The sequence below is a fragment of the Xenopus laevis genome, chromosome 4S (genome assembly GCF_017654675.1).
Source record: "Xenopus laevis strain J_2021 chromosome 4S, Xenopus_laevis_v10.1, whole genome shotgun sequence".
Taxonomy (NCBI): Eukaryota; Metazoa; Chordata; class Amphibia; order Anura; family Pipidae; genus Xenopus; species Xenopus laevis.
The window spans coordinates 78,465,489-78,481,609 of record NC_054378.1 but is presented as its reverse complement, the minus strand read 5'-3'; the positions used below and the strand labels follow the sequence as shown (position 1 = coordinate 78,481,609).

Below are 16,121 nucleotides of genomic sequence, written 5' to 3'. Positions count from 1 at the left end.
CCTTAAACCTGCAGTGTCTTCCCCCTCTTCTTCTTCCACAGCTCCTGTTGTTATCGATGACCATTTAGAATTTGAAGTCAGCAGGATTCTGGACTCTCGTTTTTCCAGGGGCGCTCTCCAGTACCTTGTCGAATGGAAGGGTTTCGGTCCCGAGGAATGCTCTTGGGTGAAAAAGTCGGATGTCCATGCCCCCATCCTTGTTCGCAGGTTTCATAGGCAGTTTCCTTCCCGTCCTGGTCCCGGTGGTCCTGAGGCCCCCCCTAAGGAAGGGGGTACTGTAATGGAGTCTACTGACCTGCTCCAAGATGGCGTCCAAAATGGCGATTCCTCTTCCCTGCACATGGCTCCGGGTGGTCGCAATCATCCTGCATCATCTCCTTCTTGCCCTGTGATTGGTCGCCGGCGACGGAACGGACGCCGGCGTCAGAATCGGGCGCCGGCGTCAAGGCGTCAGCGTGGGGACGCTGGCGTCTGCGTCTGACGCCAGCGCGTCAATTTTGGCGCCAATAGACTGGACTATAAAGACCCTCATTTCCATCCTGACCTTGCCCAATTATAGGTCTATTTCATATAGTTCCTGGGTGCGATATATTCTGTTTTGCTTATCCGTGTTTGAACCTTGCCTGTTATCGACTTTGAATCTGTACTGCCTGTCTTGACCATTCTGCCTGTTTTACGACCATTCTTTGATAAACCCTTTTCTGTACCGCGAACTTGGATTGTTGCCTTCTCTTTGGTCCTTACTTCAACTGCGCCTTCGGGCATTACACCGAGGAGTTTCATGACCATATAAAAACACGAGGCTGAAGGCCGAGTGTTTTTATACAGGTCATGGAACTCCGAGGTAACTTCTAATATCCTTAAATTTTACAACTGGGGGTACTTTATTTATTATAATACACAAGTTTCAATGAGTCATGTGACAGAAATTACATCAGAACTCACCGTTTATAACTGATGACATCAGAACTCACCGTTTATAAGGATATAATTTACAGGATATTCATGGCTTTTGTGTATTATAAGAAAATATGCACTTAATATATACATGCTATTCATAATAATAATGCTTGTTGCTAGTGATGCTCACTGTACCTGCACTTTGGCTGGAATCATCCAGTGTTCTATAGTATCTGCAGTAATATTCTCTGGCAAAACCACTGCATCGCTAAGGGGGTAAATACATGAAGCTGTGCAGATAGACCCTAAAGAAAGACCAAATCATACATTAATGTCATGTATTATACATAGATATTGCATTATGCAGAAGAGTTTAATTTTACAGTATATGTAGAATCCTCTAAACCATGTTTGTGGCACCGATCATTCTTGAAACTGTTATAGGATTAATGGGGGAATGTAATAAAAGTCGGTAACAGCAAAATATCCGCAAAGCGAAAAGTTATGCCTTTAAGTGAACAAATTTTCCTTCTGACAGTGGAAGAAGGTTTGTGAATTTTATAGTTTGCTCCAGTGCACAGTGAATGTAATAAAACTTCTTAATGAAAAAGTTAAGTTTGCTCCAATAGATTACGACACCTTCAAGCACTTAAAAGTGCGCGATTAAAATTCGCAATACACAATTAAAATTCGCAATTCAGTTTAAGGAAGATTATTACATTGCGAAATGACATATTTTTTTTTATTTCTTATTTGTGCAAACTGTTTTTCTTTTTGCAACTTTTTTACATTCCTCCTTTGGTGTTTTATTTTTAATTGCTTCACTCCACAATATTACTCACCAATACTATGTCCATAATCGCAGGTGTATTTAATGTGGTTTATTTCTGGAGGTGGAATACATGTTCCTTGTAGGTCATCACATAAGCTTAGTTTCACTGTCCAGGTCCCATCTTTACTGCAGACTGTAGACACCTAGCATAAAAAGTTATCTTAATTCTATATTGCTATATACAGTAAAACAATGTACAACACAGGGAACAAGAATATTCCTTATAAAAGATCAAAATGAAACAAAGGAAAAAAATCTGTTCAAGGACATCTCAAATGACAAAGAAGAAACTCCTTTTCTAAAATATAAAATAAAAACATGGCAAGCACCTATAGATTATAATCTATACATTATAGAAAATTTGGAATATGTTAGACTATAACTGTAAATCTAATTTAGCGCAGTGCTTCCAGGAATTTGGATGCCCATGAGTTAAATAAATAAGACATACCAAAAGAGATCTAAAAACCTGTTTTATGGAGCATATAAGAGATAATTACAAATTGGTTGATAATTAACAAGCCTCAGTTCACGTTCAGGACGTTCACAGTAATATTACTAATTCCCTTTACGTTACAATTATAGAACAAAGTTCTTCTTACTTAATTAAATAATCATGCAAAAGAAAATAGTCTATAACATGGTACAATGAATCCCTTAGCTTCAGCAGGGTTCAGTGTTAAACTGGACATTTTAGAGTTAAAGCCTTACCAGAAAGGTCCACCTAAATATACCAGTAAACAGGGTCAGACTGGGCCGGCAGAACACCGGGAAAAAATCCGGTGGGCCCCCGGATTCTCAATTTGCAGGCTACCTCCTGCCGCATCTGCTGGCTGCAAACGAGCACACTCGCTCGTCGCTTGGCAGGTGGGGGGCGGCGAGCATGTGGCCGGCTGCGTGGTACCGCAGCAGTGGGGGCCAGGGGACAGCGGGGGGTCCTGGACAGCAGCCCCAGTGGGTCCCAGGCCGCCCAGTTCGACCCTGAGTAAAACCTCAAAGTAGTGCTGCTCAGAGTCCCCTGTCAAAAGAAACACAGCATTTCTTTCCTTCTATTGTGTACACATGGGCTTCTGTATCAGACTTCCTGTTTCCAGCTTAAACCTCCTTGCCCCGGGCATGAGCATGCTCAGTTTGCGCCTCTTCCCTCCCTTCTCTGCTGTAATCTGAGCCCAGAGCTATAAGTGAGCAGGGAGAGACTCAGGCAGGAAGTGATGTCACACCAAGATAATATGGCAGCTGCTTTCTTTCCTAAACAAACAGAGAGCTTCTAGAGCTTTATACTCAGGTATGGTAAACCAGTCTACACAATAAATATAGCAGCTCATCTATTGGCAATAAAATCCCTCCATAGCCTTCCTTCTCCTTTAAGAATCCTTCCTTGCATGATGGTTAAGAATATTTATGTACTCCCCCATTCATTTGTAGTTGGTATACATAGTAACATAGTAAGTTCAGTTGAAAAAAGACACAAGTCCAAGTTCAACTTTTTTAGGTCTAAATATAATCTTCTTAACTGCTAACATGTGGTGATATTTACAGTATATATTTTGTACAAGTTTTACATTTTTAAGTTAATTTGCAATCTGTTTTTTATTGGTATATTCCTTCAAAGAATCTTTATTACGTTTATATATGTAGGTCTTTAAATGGGAAGGGTAAGTATAAAGTATTATACCTAGTGTTGAGCAAATTGTTTCGCCAGACATGGATTCGCGACGTAATTATGCATTATTTCGGCATCTGCAAATTTTTTTCATGGAACTGTGAAAAAATTTGCAGCGAAAAAAAAATCTTCAAGAGATAACTGTCGCTGAGACAAAAAAAGTCGCCATAAGAAAAAGAGCCCATTGAGTTTAATGCATTTTGCTGAGACAAAAAAGTCGTCAAGACTGTGTGACACATTGAGAGCATTGGTAGATACAGTCATAGTTTAAACACTATAGGGTTTATGTAGACAAGCACAAAGTAAGGGTCAAAAGTGGCATATTATTTATTTCTATGGAGACACATAGATATAAGTGGTATCAGATATTTATATGGAACTAGAGGAAAATCCTGCTTCATGGCTCCATGCAGGATTTGCTGAGAAAAGTTAGATATATTACAATCAAAGCAAAAGTAAAATGTTAAAGTCGTATAAACCATGCTCCATTGTGTGTTCTAGATTAAATAATAATCTATAATGCAATTTTTGCTCTCTCTCATTAAGATATATTCTGCTAACTATATGTAAAGAGACCTCATATATAAGGCTGCCCTTTGGACGATGCCACCATGAACAGAAGAATTTAACCAAGCTCTCCATGGGGATCATATACTAATAAAGGTGTGGTAACCCTTGGAAACCATTAGTTTTCCTTAATTTAACTTGAACTTAAAAGATCAAAGTTACTAGCTGACTGGTTGCTATGGGTTACTTAAATAGACTCACTTTTGCATCAGTTGTAGCATATGAGCCCAACAGTAATTCGTTTGATATTTTTGTAACAAACTGGAGAATTTGGGAACTGGAGAAAAAAATTTTTTTTATCAGCACACGTCTAAAAATGTTTATTGTTTATCATTTCTTTTTTTAAAGCCCAGTGAATTTTAAATGTTTAAAAGGGTAAAATGGAGTGCTGACATGTTGTCAGTAAAATTCATTTATATCACAGGAAGATTAAGGTTCCATAGACACCAATATCATTTCACATAACTCACAGTCCTCCTTAGATGACAGGATGATAAAAATAGTACTAAATAATCTATCAGTGAAGATATGCCCAACACTATCAACACATCCGTGCTGAAAATGTAGTATTAAAATTGCATCTTTCGGAACACCTACCACCGCCGTTATAAGTAGTCCTTGTCAAAAAAAAATAACACCATCAAATTTGACATCTGGACAGCTGACAGATACAAATCACTGAACATAGAAGAATTTAGAGGAAAACCATGAAGCCTGTTACTTAGAAAAAGTTTACCCTAAATGCTCCTGAGACTGAAGTCTTTTACTGCAAAGATGCTGTTGCATTTCATACTGATTGTACTATTGAACTTTATAGCTAACATATAGTCATGGGCGAATTTCTCCCGTTTCGATGCACCGAAAATTCGTGAATTTCCCGCAAAATTAGCTAAATTCAAAAAATTTGCGGAAAAAATTTGAAATCAAGAAGTTGAAATCAAAAATTGTGAAATTCGAACATTATCATGAAAAAATAGTGAAAATCGGAAATTGCCGCCAGCAAATTTTCACCGGTAGATTTTCACTGGCGAATTTTCGTGTGAAATTCGCAAATTTATTCGCTGGCGGCAAAACGCGGATATTCGCCACAAATTCGTGCCAGGCGAATTTATTCGCCCATCACTACTAATATATTATATAAAGTCTAATAGATAAGGACACTCAGTGCTAGCCATCATAACCAGTGTCTTTTGGATGTTTTCATTGCAAAAAAGCGAGAGAGGAGGTGAAGGATATTATTTGTTAGTGAATATGATTTTTCTAGGAATGTTGTGACCCTATTTCTGTGTCCAGTTTTATTTCCATTCTATAGTAATGAATAGACTGGACTGAGGTTATGTAATACAAGACACTAGAAGGTTCATTAACTAATGCAAGTGTAGGGCAATTTCAGACATAATTTGCCATGGTTTTTAAAAAGATTCCAGTGGTTTTTCCCACAATTGCAGTGTAATAAGTGGAGTGCATTTTTGTGTGCATTTTGAGGATGAAATAGTGTAGAAACGTTTCATAAATTGGCTTGCGTTACATCTCTGGCACTGCCTCAAAATTATACAGTATGGGTGTATGACTCTTTAGATGAGTCTGCTGCATCTGCAGTTGGAACCCGTGAATTACTGACACTTTCAGGTGGTGTCAATAGACGCACTTGTTCACGATTCATTGAGACTAACTTGGCAGGCACAATTGACGAACATAAAGGCACAAGTATCTTCAATAAATTGCACCAATACAAACAAGAACTACATCCATTTTTTGTGGCTATGTTTTAAATGCAGTAGCATTAACTAGTGCTCATAGTTTCTAAGCATACAGTAGTATTTTCCTGTTTAAAAGCAAGTATCTTGGTTGCTATGGGTTAGTGCATCTAAGCAATCACATATTTTACTAGTCCTTACTGTACCTTTAAGCTTGCCCAGGTATTGTTACCCATAGCAACCAATCAGAAGGTAGCTTTTACTTATTTAAAAGCAAAACTGTTTAAAAGCAAATATCTTGGTTGTTATGGGTTACTGCACCTGAGCAGTCTTATTGCTTTTTATTAAATATAGGTGCTAGTGCCATGTGATAGTTTGCATTAAATACATCACATAATTAATGCAGCAAAATAAAAAATGCTATGTACCATTAACCTCGTCATATATTGGTGAAGCGTCTTGGCGTAAACCTCCACATAAACTTGGTTTTTTCCACATAACTTGGTGCATCATTTAGCACAATTTTTGCACAAAAACTATGAAACTTTAAGAGCAATCATGCTATATGCCTATAGCCGCCTCCATCCTGCAGAAAACAGCTACAGTCAAATCCTTTCTGTCCTCCAGTCAAACATTTTGACGTGGAAATGTGGAAATCTTAATTTAATGCCACCAGGAGCAGTGGCAGGCAGGGGTATTATGCCACTGTTTTTTGTACCACTGTTTTTTGCAGGTTGATAAATATTGGGGTGCTGAAAGCACTTCCTAGGAAAAATTCAGCATGCAGTAGGCCATAGAAGCCAACCCTAAAGAGTTGAAACTTTCGAATAGCCAGGCAAGTAGTAAAACCAGAAAGTAGGTTAAGTTTAGAGTGGATTTTAATAGGACAATGTTGCTTTTCAGTTTAATCCGAAAAAACAGCCCATTAAAATGAAAATATCATTTAAAAATGTAGATTTTATATTTTTTATTTGCAACATAAATTAATGAGCAAATCAGTCCTGAACAATTTGTCAGATTTGCAGAAAAAATTGAAAATGACAAAATGCATTGGTCAACTGACATTTTTTTACAGCGACTTTGTTCTGCAAAATACAGTGGAGTCAATAGAGTTTTCTGCAGCAGATTTTTCCATCCAAATTACAGTGGAGTCAATGGGCTGAATTTTTGTAATTTGTTTGTGAAATCTTACTATCATTTCACAAAAAACCTTTGCCTTCCACTGTCAATCCATGCCCGCTGAAAAATTATATATCATTTTTACAATTCTTTGATTTGAAGAATAGATTTTAGTTCTAACAGCAATTTTCCAAGCAGTGGGGAGACCGGGTGAATTTTGTACATATTGTATTTTTCTTTGCTAAATTAGAACCAACATCAATTTGTCACCAGGTAAATGTAGAATCCAGCAAGGGGAGCTTCTGTGAGATCTGTATCATTACATATTCAATGCCATGGGTCCTGTGGGTCTGGCAAATCAGGCTGCCAGGTAAACAAGAGACTATTGATGACTATCCTCAAAACACTCGGACAGGAATCAATAAACTATAGAATAATAAAACATCCTATTTTACCATGTGCTAAAACCGAAATGGGATTCAAACCATAAAATTCCGAGGTGATCGTTTCCTTATAAAGAACTAAGAATTTCGAAACAAGCAGGGGGTACAAAGTTCAATTAAAAATCTTAATCAGCACATTGTGAACTAAGCACTTCTACATAAGGTGCGAAAAACTAATTTATTCCAGCACTCTAATCACTGTCACAGATAATCAACTTAATTAGGTGTTAATTATGTTTCACTGTTAAAATTAAATGTGACTATAACGGCATACGATCAAAAATTATCCATTTACCAGAAGCACAGGAATAACACCTCGACAGGTTTCAATGTGCTATATTTAAATTGTTCCGTACAATGACTATAAGGGATATAGTTATAATTAAAGTTATCTCCTTTTCAAATCAGAAAGAACAAAAACTTTGTGCATAGTGAAAAATGAAAGGGAAGAGCATATTTTGCATATTTATTTGGCTCTGTGAAGTTCAGAAGGAAAGTTTAAACAAAGCACGCAGCGATGACTATGGGATTATTGCAATTCTGAATAGCGTTATGATTTTCATCATCTATATTAAGCAATAGCTTTAAGCAGGCACCATACCGTGTAAGATCCACAGTACAAAGTACATTTGCTGTCCACTTCCAGTCCTTTTGAACAGTTGTACAGCCCTTGGAGAATAGGTGGCAAAGGGTCACACATGACAGGAATGCACAGGCCCACAGCCCACAGTCCAGTCTGCAGACAATGTATTTTCAGGAATTTCCTGCAAGGCAAAAATTCCATGCACAGCAGATGATCATGAAAACTTCATTTTCAAAATGTAGATCTATACTTTTATATTCATTTCAACTGAGCTTCAACATTTATCTGTATGTGGTTTTTTTTTAACAATTTTACAGCTTTATTGCATTTTAACCAGAGATAATTCTACTTGCTGGTGCTAATTTAAGATTCCATAATACTATCAGAGTCATAAGGCATAACTATGAACTATGAACAGAACTGAGCAAGCTTTTATGTTGCCAGAAATAGTAAAATCACAGGAAGCCCATATTGTTCTATACAGAATAGTGAACAAATACAGGGCCAGTTTCGATTCAGTGAGAAAAGGTTATCTCACGGTTTATCATGGGAAAACTCATAGACAAAATTCAATTCAAGGAAAAAGAAATTCTCCTAATTCGGTCCCAGTTTTTTCCTGAGATAAGTTTTTCTCAGTTAAAGTGCATCTCAAATTGAATCACGTCCATGGATTTTCATGTGTCAAACCTTTTTCTCACTGATTTGAATCTTACCCATAATTGAATCTGAGGTGTATAAGGCTAAGATGATGTTGATAATAACAATTGTGATGCCCCAAAATATTCAAAATTAACTGTACTGTACTTTGTACCAATCCCACTGTATTTTTTTCTCATAAATTATGAAAACATTTTGCACCCCTGGGTTAGTGTTATTAACTCATTTATTAACTAATAAACAAAAGATCAGTTGTGATAAACTTGCCAAAAGTTAATAACCTTTTGGTTCTGCGCTCAGTGTGTTCTGCAACGTAATAGCCTGGTTTACACCTGTATCGACACACAGATCCCACATCATGGCTCCCATGAAGGCAACGTGAAGTGAGCAATCTGGCATGGGGAATAACTTCTGGGGCTTCACATTCAAGCTTGCAGTAACCATCAGGGAGAGACCAGAGTCCATCCCACACGCAGGTCACCCAGTGGCTCATGCCTACAGGATAAAGCAAAACTATTAGCTGGAAGTTCCTGGGTCTACAATCAGAAAGTCTGCAGGAATGTGATCTGCTTTGCACATAACAGATAATGACATTTCACATCAGTCACAACCCCACAATCAGTGTCCCAACAGTGTCTACTGAGCCTGCTTGTTATGTTGCAAAGTATATTACAAAAGAAAGAAATTGCAAAGTACTTTGATTGGTCAGTTAAAGCCATCAGTATTGACAGTTTCATAACAAATGCCCAATGAATTTAATAGCTAAAGGCATCTTTTCAACCACTGCAATAGATGCTTTAAAATTGTTATTTTCTACTCTATGGACTTTTCATAATCCCAACTACTAACAGATTTGCTGGACTGAATATGCCACTGCTTAGAAAACCAGCACTACAGATAAGAGTAGAAAAGCTGCATTTGTCAAGAAGAATCAATTCAACATGTTTTGGGTGCTGCTGCATACTAAACATGTTGGGTTAGGGGATACTGCTGGACAAAAGCACCTTTGCTACTCTGATCTACTGTATGTTTTGGCTTATCTGTTAAGTGGTTTCTACTAGTGATGTGTGTGGGTCATCAAAAAGTTGACCTGCCCTTTCCTGACCCAGAAACCCACCTCTGTTTATAGACCTGCCAGGACCATATCTGATGAAATAAAATGGGCAGGGTGTCACGCACTTATAGGGGTATATTTATCAAAGAGTGAAGTTAATAGTGAAGTTCCGCCACTAGAGTGAAATTCCGCCACTCTCCATTCATATCTATGGGATTTTTATAGGTGTATTTATCAAAGGGTGAACTTTCACTTTCACCCATTGATAAATAAATTCAAAATCCCATAGAAATGAATTGAGAGCGGTGGAATTTCACTCTAGTGGCAGAACTTCACGCTTTGATAAATTTACCCCTTAAATAGAGACTCCCGTAGATGGAAACGGGCATACTAAAGTTGCATGGGGTGATGGTGTAAGGAAGAGTTTGACCCTAACCCACCCACAACCCACAAATCTTGTGTGGATGGCAACACGATTGCACATATCAAATTTCTGGCTCACCTAGGTAAACATTGCACTCAGACACAGTATAACAGGGTTATAAATATATTTAACATAAAAGGTTATATGTATTTTCAATTACTATACTGTATTCTATACATGTCATAGGACCTGTGAACCTGAATGCTTGGAACCTGGGGTTCTTTCTATAACATAGATGTAACTTAGTTTGGAACACATGTAACTTAGTTTGGATAGTTTCTTGATAATGTATATAACGTATAATAATGAAAAATATCTTTCATGTTTAATTTAGCTTAATCTGTAGAACAACCATGCTCCATGAAACAGACTCCCAGGCATCACTTTAGATAGTTTAACATAGAACTCTCTCATCCACATACTTTCAATCTATTTAATCTTCTGAGACGTTCCTAAATACAGAGACCATAATTATTTCACCTTGAAATTTTGCAGGGGGGAAGCAATGGAAGAAGCAGTGTTTTCCAAGTGTTGTTCCCTCTGGACAAGAGAAGGTGGCATTAAACACAAGCGAAGAGGCAGGTGGGCCACAGTCTTGGGGTATGCACGTTACTGACATATTCCAGTGTCCAGCGAAGCAGCCTAACACAGCTACCTGGTAAAAAAAAAAAAAAGATTTAATTTTTAACTTCAGCCTGAACATTTACATGGCCCAAATGTGGCCATAGCCAACGTTTTAGCCATGTCGAATCTGATAATAGCTGGCCAATCTTAACTGAAAAACCCAGAGAACAAGCCCTGTCTGTGGAGTGGTGGAGGCTGTAGAAAGAACAATAAATGCTGGCCTATTGCTTAGCTCATAATAATCTCAATCTAATTCTACTAGAGAGAGTGCTGTAGAACTTATCAAGGCATTTAGCACTTTTGACATCATATACAATAGCAAAACTAACATTTTAGACTTGTGCAATGCAGCAACACTTTATAGCCTGATTAAAAAGGAATATAACTCGATAATTTGCACAAAAGTAAGTAATCCGCAGAAGGTAGAGGATGTTAGGAGTTACAAAATGTGCTTGTTTTATAAGTTTCATTATAAATCCTAGCACTTACCTGCATGATGCTGTAACCCCTTCTGCTAACAGCCTGGACTACATGTCCCTCATGGCATGTTACTGAGCAGTGGGGTTGCTCATCTACTTCTAAGGAGCAGTGTGTTGAGCCATGTGCAATACTTAAAGGTGTACAGGAGCTGTGGAAGTGATTTAAAACACCAAACTAGTGCCACATTTGTTTAAAACAATAAAATAAATATATGAAATGTAACCACTTAGTAGTAGGTTATTCCGTTTTAAGCTGCAAAGGATCACATTAGCTGGATACTCTATTCTCTTGAGATAACTCACATGTTAGACCTAGTTGTTTTATTAGAATATGTTTTATTAGAATATCTGTTTTACCAGTTTTCTCTATGAAGCCATCCTGACTGGACTTCCTGAGTAAGTGTGAGTTTTATTGTAATATTACTTCAGTACCTGCTGCCCTCTCCATCCTGTGCTTGGTCCATCCACATCTCTGGATGATGAAGGTCAGCTGGTGATCTCATCATCACACCATATATTCCAGTCAATGGTGAGGAAAAGTTCAGTGTAAGTGATACAGCACTGTATAGTGGGCTGTTGGGGCCATTTGGTCCACTCAAAATTAGAGGGTTTGTCTCACAAGAAAGCTCATAGGTTCCTGGGAAAGAACAGAAGCAATTAGAGATTGACTATAAAATTGCACAATGTGAGGAAGATATTTTGAATAAGTGAAAACCAATCAAACTATGTCAAATTATTCCACAGGGCCCATTTGTCATATATTGAATTTCCCATGGAGAACCAGTACTGAAAGCTTTTACTGGCTTTCAACAATTGACACTCGTTTGTGCATCTGCTTTATTTAACATCTACTTTTTCTTTGGCATTTTTTATGGAAGGAAAGGAAATAAAAATGAGAAATGTCTAAGGCATATACTGAATATTCCATTTGGTATTATAATAATCTTTCACAAGAGGGTAATTTTCTGTCCTTATGCGAAAGAGTATTTAGGTAAAACTTTTCAAGCATCTTAATTTGAAAACTGACCTTTCTACCAAGCTGACATCTTCTCTGTATTACCGAAACATTTTCTCAGCTTCTGCAGTTGTTTAATTAGTTTTAATTTTTCACTTTTAATAGCAAATGACAGATCTTACGTTACACTTCTTAAATTGTGTGTGGTTTTCTTGAGACATATACAGTTGCAGCCAGACAGTAGATCATATTGACAATAGACAGGGTAAGACATGAAAGAAGGTTACAGAGGGCATTCAATTAGTTACCCGCATGTAGTTCACAGCGTTGAATCCTGGTGATAGAAGAATTTCTCTATTACAATTTCTCTACTACTAGTTATTATTGAGTAAGGGCAAAATCAAACATTGCTAAGGACCTGCTTGCATTCTTTTAGCATAGGGTAGCCTATTTGTATTGGCATTCAACAATCAAAGTGATGTAGAATGCATTTATCAATCAAAGTTTGTAGGCACCATGTCTTAAGCAAGGAAATTCTAATTATAGGTAATAAGAAGTGATTTTCCTTAGGGTTGATTTGGGCCTGGCAGATAATATAAATGACTTTTTCCCCTGTCGTGTTCCTTCCCTGGTAACCAACTATGATCCAGCTGCCATCTAAGGGCTATTTAAGCACAGCTCCTCTAAAAACCTGTGCTGGAGAGGTCTCCTGAGACCAAACTATCCAGGTCCCTGTCCTCTAAGTTGGTTCCTGCCGTGCCCTTGTTTCCTCTGGTTTTAACTAACTGGTTTCTGACTCTAGACCTGTCTACTTGTCTGCTCCCTGCCCAGACCTTGTGCCTGTTTCACACACTCTGTTTACTTGCTGCCTGCCTTGACCTAAACTTGCATTTGTTTTCTGCCTGCTTTACATTTTCTGCTGAGGTCTGCATGGTTATGTTATTCATTATTACATTTCTTGTTAAACAGGTAGTTCATGTCAAGTCTCAGTATGTCTGCGGGCGATTACACAGCACATAGGTTCCTTACAAACAGGTCAACCAGCCATTGTGAAACCATGTAGTGAAATAGATGATTCTAATATGTGCCTGACAGAAAGCCATGTTTAAGCAAATACTAAGAAAAACAGACTAATGTGACTTTGATTTTTATAATTTATTTAATTTGTATTGTTAATTTAATAAAAGAGAGTTTGCTAGTGCAAATCTTTTCTCTACAAGTACTCCTAGGTCCTTCTCTACCAAGGATTTACTTTAGGGAGTGATCTATCAACGTTCGCATTTAAGTTTTTTGCCACAATTAAAATTTTTATGCACAAAAACTCACAAATTCTAATTATAGCTTCAAAAACGCGACCGTCTGGTATTTATTTAGCACAAAAAACTTGAATGTAAAACTTGGGCATCTAAAAGCTTGCGAGTTGAAGGCAATGGTTGAAGGCAATGGGAGTTGTCCTAGACAAGGTGAGAATACCTCGTCTGAGGCTGAAGCGTGAGTCATGACTGGGACTTGGAGTTTGTTCTGGGTTTTGGGATACCTTACGTTACAGACACAATCCAAGCTATTTTCTTCATTGGAAATTTTTGAGCTTGTAAACTCACAAATTACATTTTTTTTAACAATTGTATTCAATTGAGGTTTTTATATTTGGATTTTGTAATAAATACACAGACATTTGTGTTGTTTAAATTGTGAGTTTATTCAAAGTAGAAAAAAATCTAAAACCTCACAAATTCTTGATAAATAAGCCCATTAAAGGAGACATTTCATATAACCTTCATATTCAGATATATTACTCATCCTTCCTCAAAACATGTAATGATGCAGAAAGAAAAAATGTCATTATATCAGAGCTGCAGAGATATGTTTACAGGTCAGAAGCTAGGCTGAAATGAGGAGTAGTGGTGTCTCTTCAATCTCCCACAGGAAGTGGTCACAGCACTGACTGACAGGCTGATAATTGCAGCTGTAGCAGCCAACCCTCTCCCCTCCCACCCTCTGTCCTGTGTGTTTCCAGCCTGCACATAACTGCTTTATGCTGCTGATCAATCATTCACTTATAATAATATACCTTAAATGCTCAACATAAAGTTTAATACAAACTGCAAAAAATGTAATAGTAATATTTTATTTTAAGTACAACAGTATGCTCCTGTGTTCCACAGCAAATAAGCATTATTCACAAATGTACCTGCCCAACTGGACATAATCTATAGTCCAATATATATTGTTATACACTATGCAACTCTCTGCCTTTATTACATTATAAAAGTTATACAAAGAGTATATATTAGTATTTACTGTTATGACATTCCAGAACAGCAGCTGTAGGTTTGTTTTCCTGCATATTGATATATGATCAGGTGCAGGGAGTTGCAAGGGAATAAATGCAGCTGATGTTCTGGAATTGTATAACCCATAATAACAGATGTGGGGAGTTACAAAGGAAAACCCAAAAGATGTTGCTTTTTGCATACAACATAATACTAATATCTCAGAAACGCCTCACAAAGTTTGCAAACAAATGTATTTTGTGAACATGCATAGTGTATGTAATAAAATGTCACAATTTCTAAATGTTTTTTAATAAAAAAGGCTCCACCTGTATACTGTTACTGGGCTCAGTCACTGATTTGTGATAGCTACAGATATTATTCTGCTTAAGTATTTTATAATGATTTTAGTTCATTGTAAAATATATTTATAGTGCCCCAGTTATTTAATAAGGGCTATACAAGACATGTTATGGATGCCTCCAAACAGCGTCTTTGAGCATCAGAAAAACATTTGTTGGTGTTACTCTGCCTTACTATGGTCATTTAGCCACAATGTTTTCCAGGATATATATATATATATATATATATATATATATATATATATATATATATATATATATATATATATATATATATATATGAAAATGCTAGCAGATAACTCAGCTCTAGTGAAAAGCATGACATCAGCTGTTAGCTGAATACAGGAAAGCCCACTGGGATCTATCTGAAGTCCAAAATAATTGGGAACCAATTAAAGGTGGCCACTGCAGCTGGCTGCAGATCATATCTTTGAATGTTTAGAGACAATAGAATCCTGAGCTAAGCAGGAGACAACACAAAATGTTAAGGTAATGGCACACAGGGCAATTGTCTGTATTTGTTTGGCTTTGTTAATAATGTGCCTTGGAGTTTTTGATCGCCCAAAGAGCTACAGGCAACAATCTGCAAGTGTTTTGAAAGGGGACTGACAAAAAGTTCATTCATTACAGACAAAGAACAAATCTTACTCTGTAAACCATGGTGCCCTTTTTATTTCAGTCCCGGGTGCGTATGAAAACTTAGGGGCTTATGCGACCAACAGGCAACCACCAAACAGCCTGAAAAATGCAGAATCTGGATAATGCCAGTTTTAATGTTCATTCTGTTTATAAATTATACAGTATATGCTAAAAATCAATTCATTGTTTATTCGTGTAGAACTTGAAAAAGATTCTAAATAAAATTGTCTCTGGCATCCAGTAATAATATGAGACACTGTATATTAACATAATATGTAGGTAGCATGGCTTGACTCATTTATATGAGCAATTTGTATTATGAAAGGAAAACAAAATATGTCACTTTGATATGGAAATAAAACCTTTCCATAAATGGTGGATGAACAGAATGCAATTAAAATAACATTGTTGAAACTACTGGCAGATTTAGAGACCATATGCTGATCACTGACTTTCTGTGAGTCACGTTTGCCTTGCGTTGGTGCCCATTCTATTAAAAATCTGGAGTTTTCATATTGCACCACCTACAGTATACATACATTCATAGTAATAAACGTGTATGAGGAGAGCAGGAGGAGGGCTACATGTTAAGCAACCATTACTGATTCTTCACAACAACTTGGTTTGTTATTAAACTTAGAAATATTGGCTTAAAATGTGTGTGGGGGGGGCTTAATGAAGCATTTTCAGAATGATCACATAATAATACATCTAACAATAAAATCACCCACCCACGGATATACAAGGCATAAAAACACTGTAATGCATCAATACACACACTTTCCATACCAATGTGACAATGAGTAACCCAAAATAGCTTCAACAGATGGCTTCATTTAATGAACTGGGT

General features: G+C 37.1%; 1 protein-coding gene across 1 annotated transcript in view; it reads right to left on the bottom strand.

The window, feature by feature from the left end:
- pappa2.S (pappalysin 2 S homeolog) overlaps positions 1–16,121 on the bottom strand; it is a 75,701-nt gene that overhangs the window by 11,460 nt on the left and 48,120 nt on the right. Inside the window, exons 14-20 of the mRNA XM_041561498.1 lie at positions 11,475–11,679; positions 11,053–11,191; positions 10,420–10,594; positions 8,743–8,956; positions 7,823–7,985; positions 1,743–1,875; positions 1,096–1,205 (exon numbers count right to left, since the gene is read on the bottom strand). Coding sequence (XP_041417432.1) covers positions 1,096–1,205; positions 1,743–1,875; positions 7,823–7,985; positions 8,743–8,956; positions 10,420–10,594; positions 11,053–11,191; positions 11,475–11,679 — 1,139 coding nt within the window. The remainder of the gene's footprint in view (positions 1–1,095; positions 1,206–1,742; positions 1,876–7,822; positions 7,986–8,742; positions 8,957–10,419; positions 10,595–11,052; positions 11,192–11,474; positions 11,680–16,121) is intronic.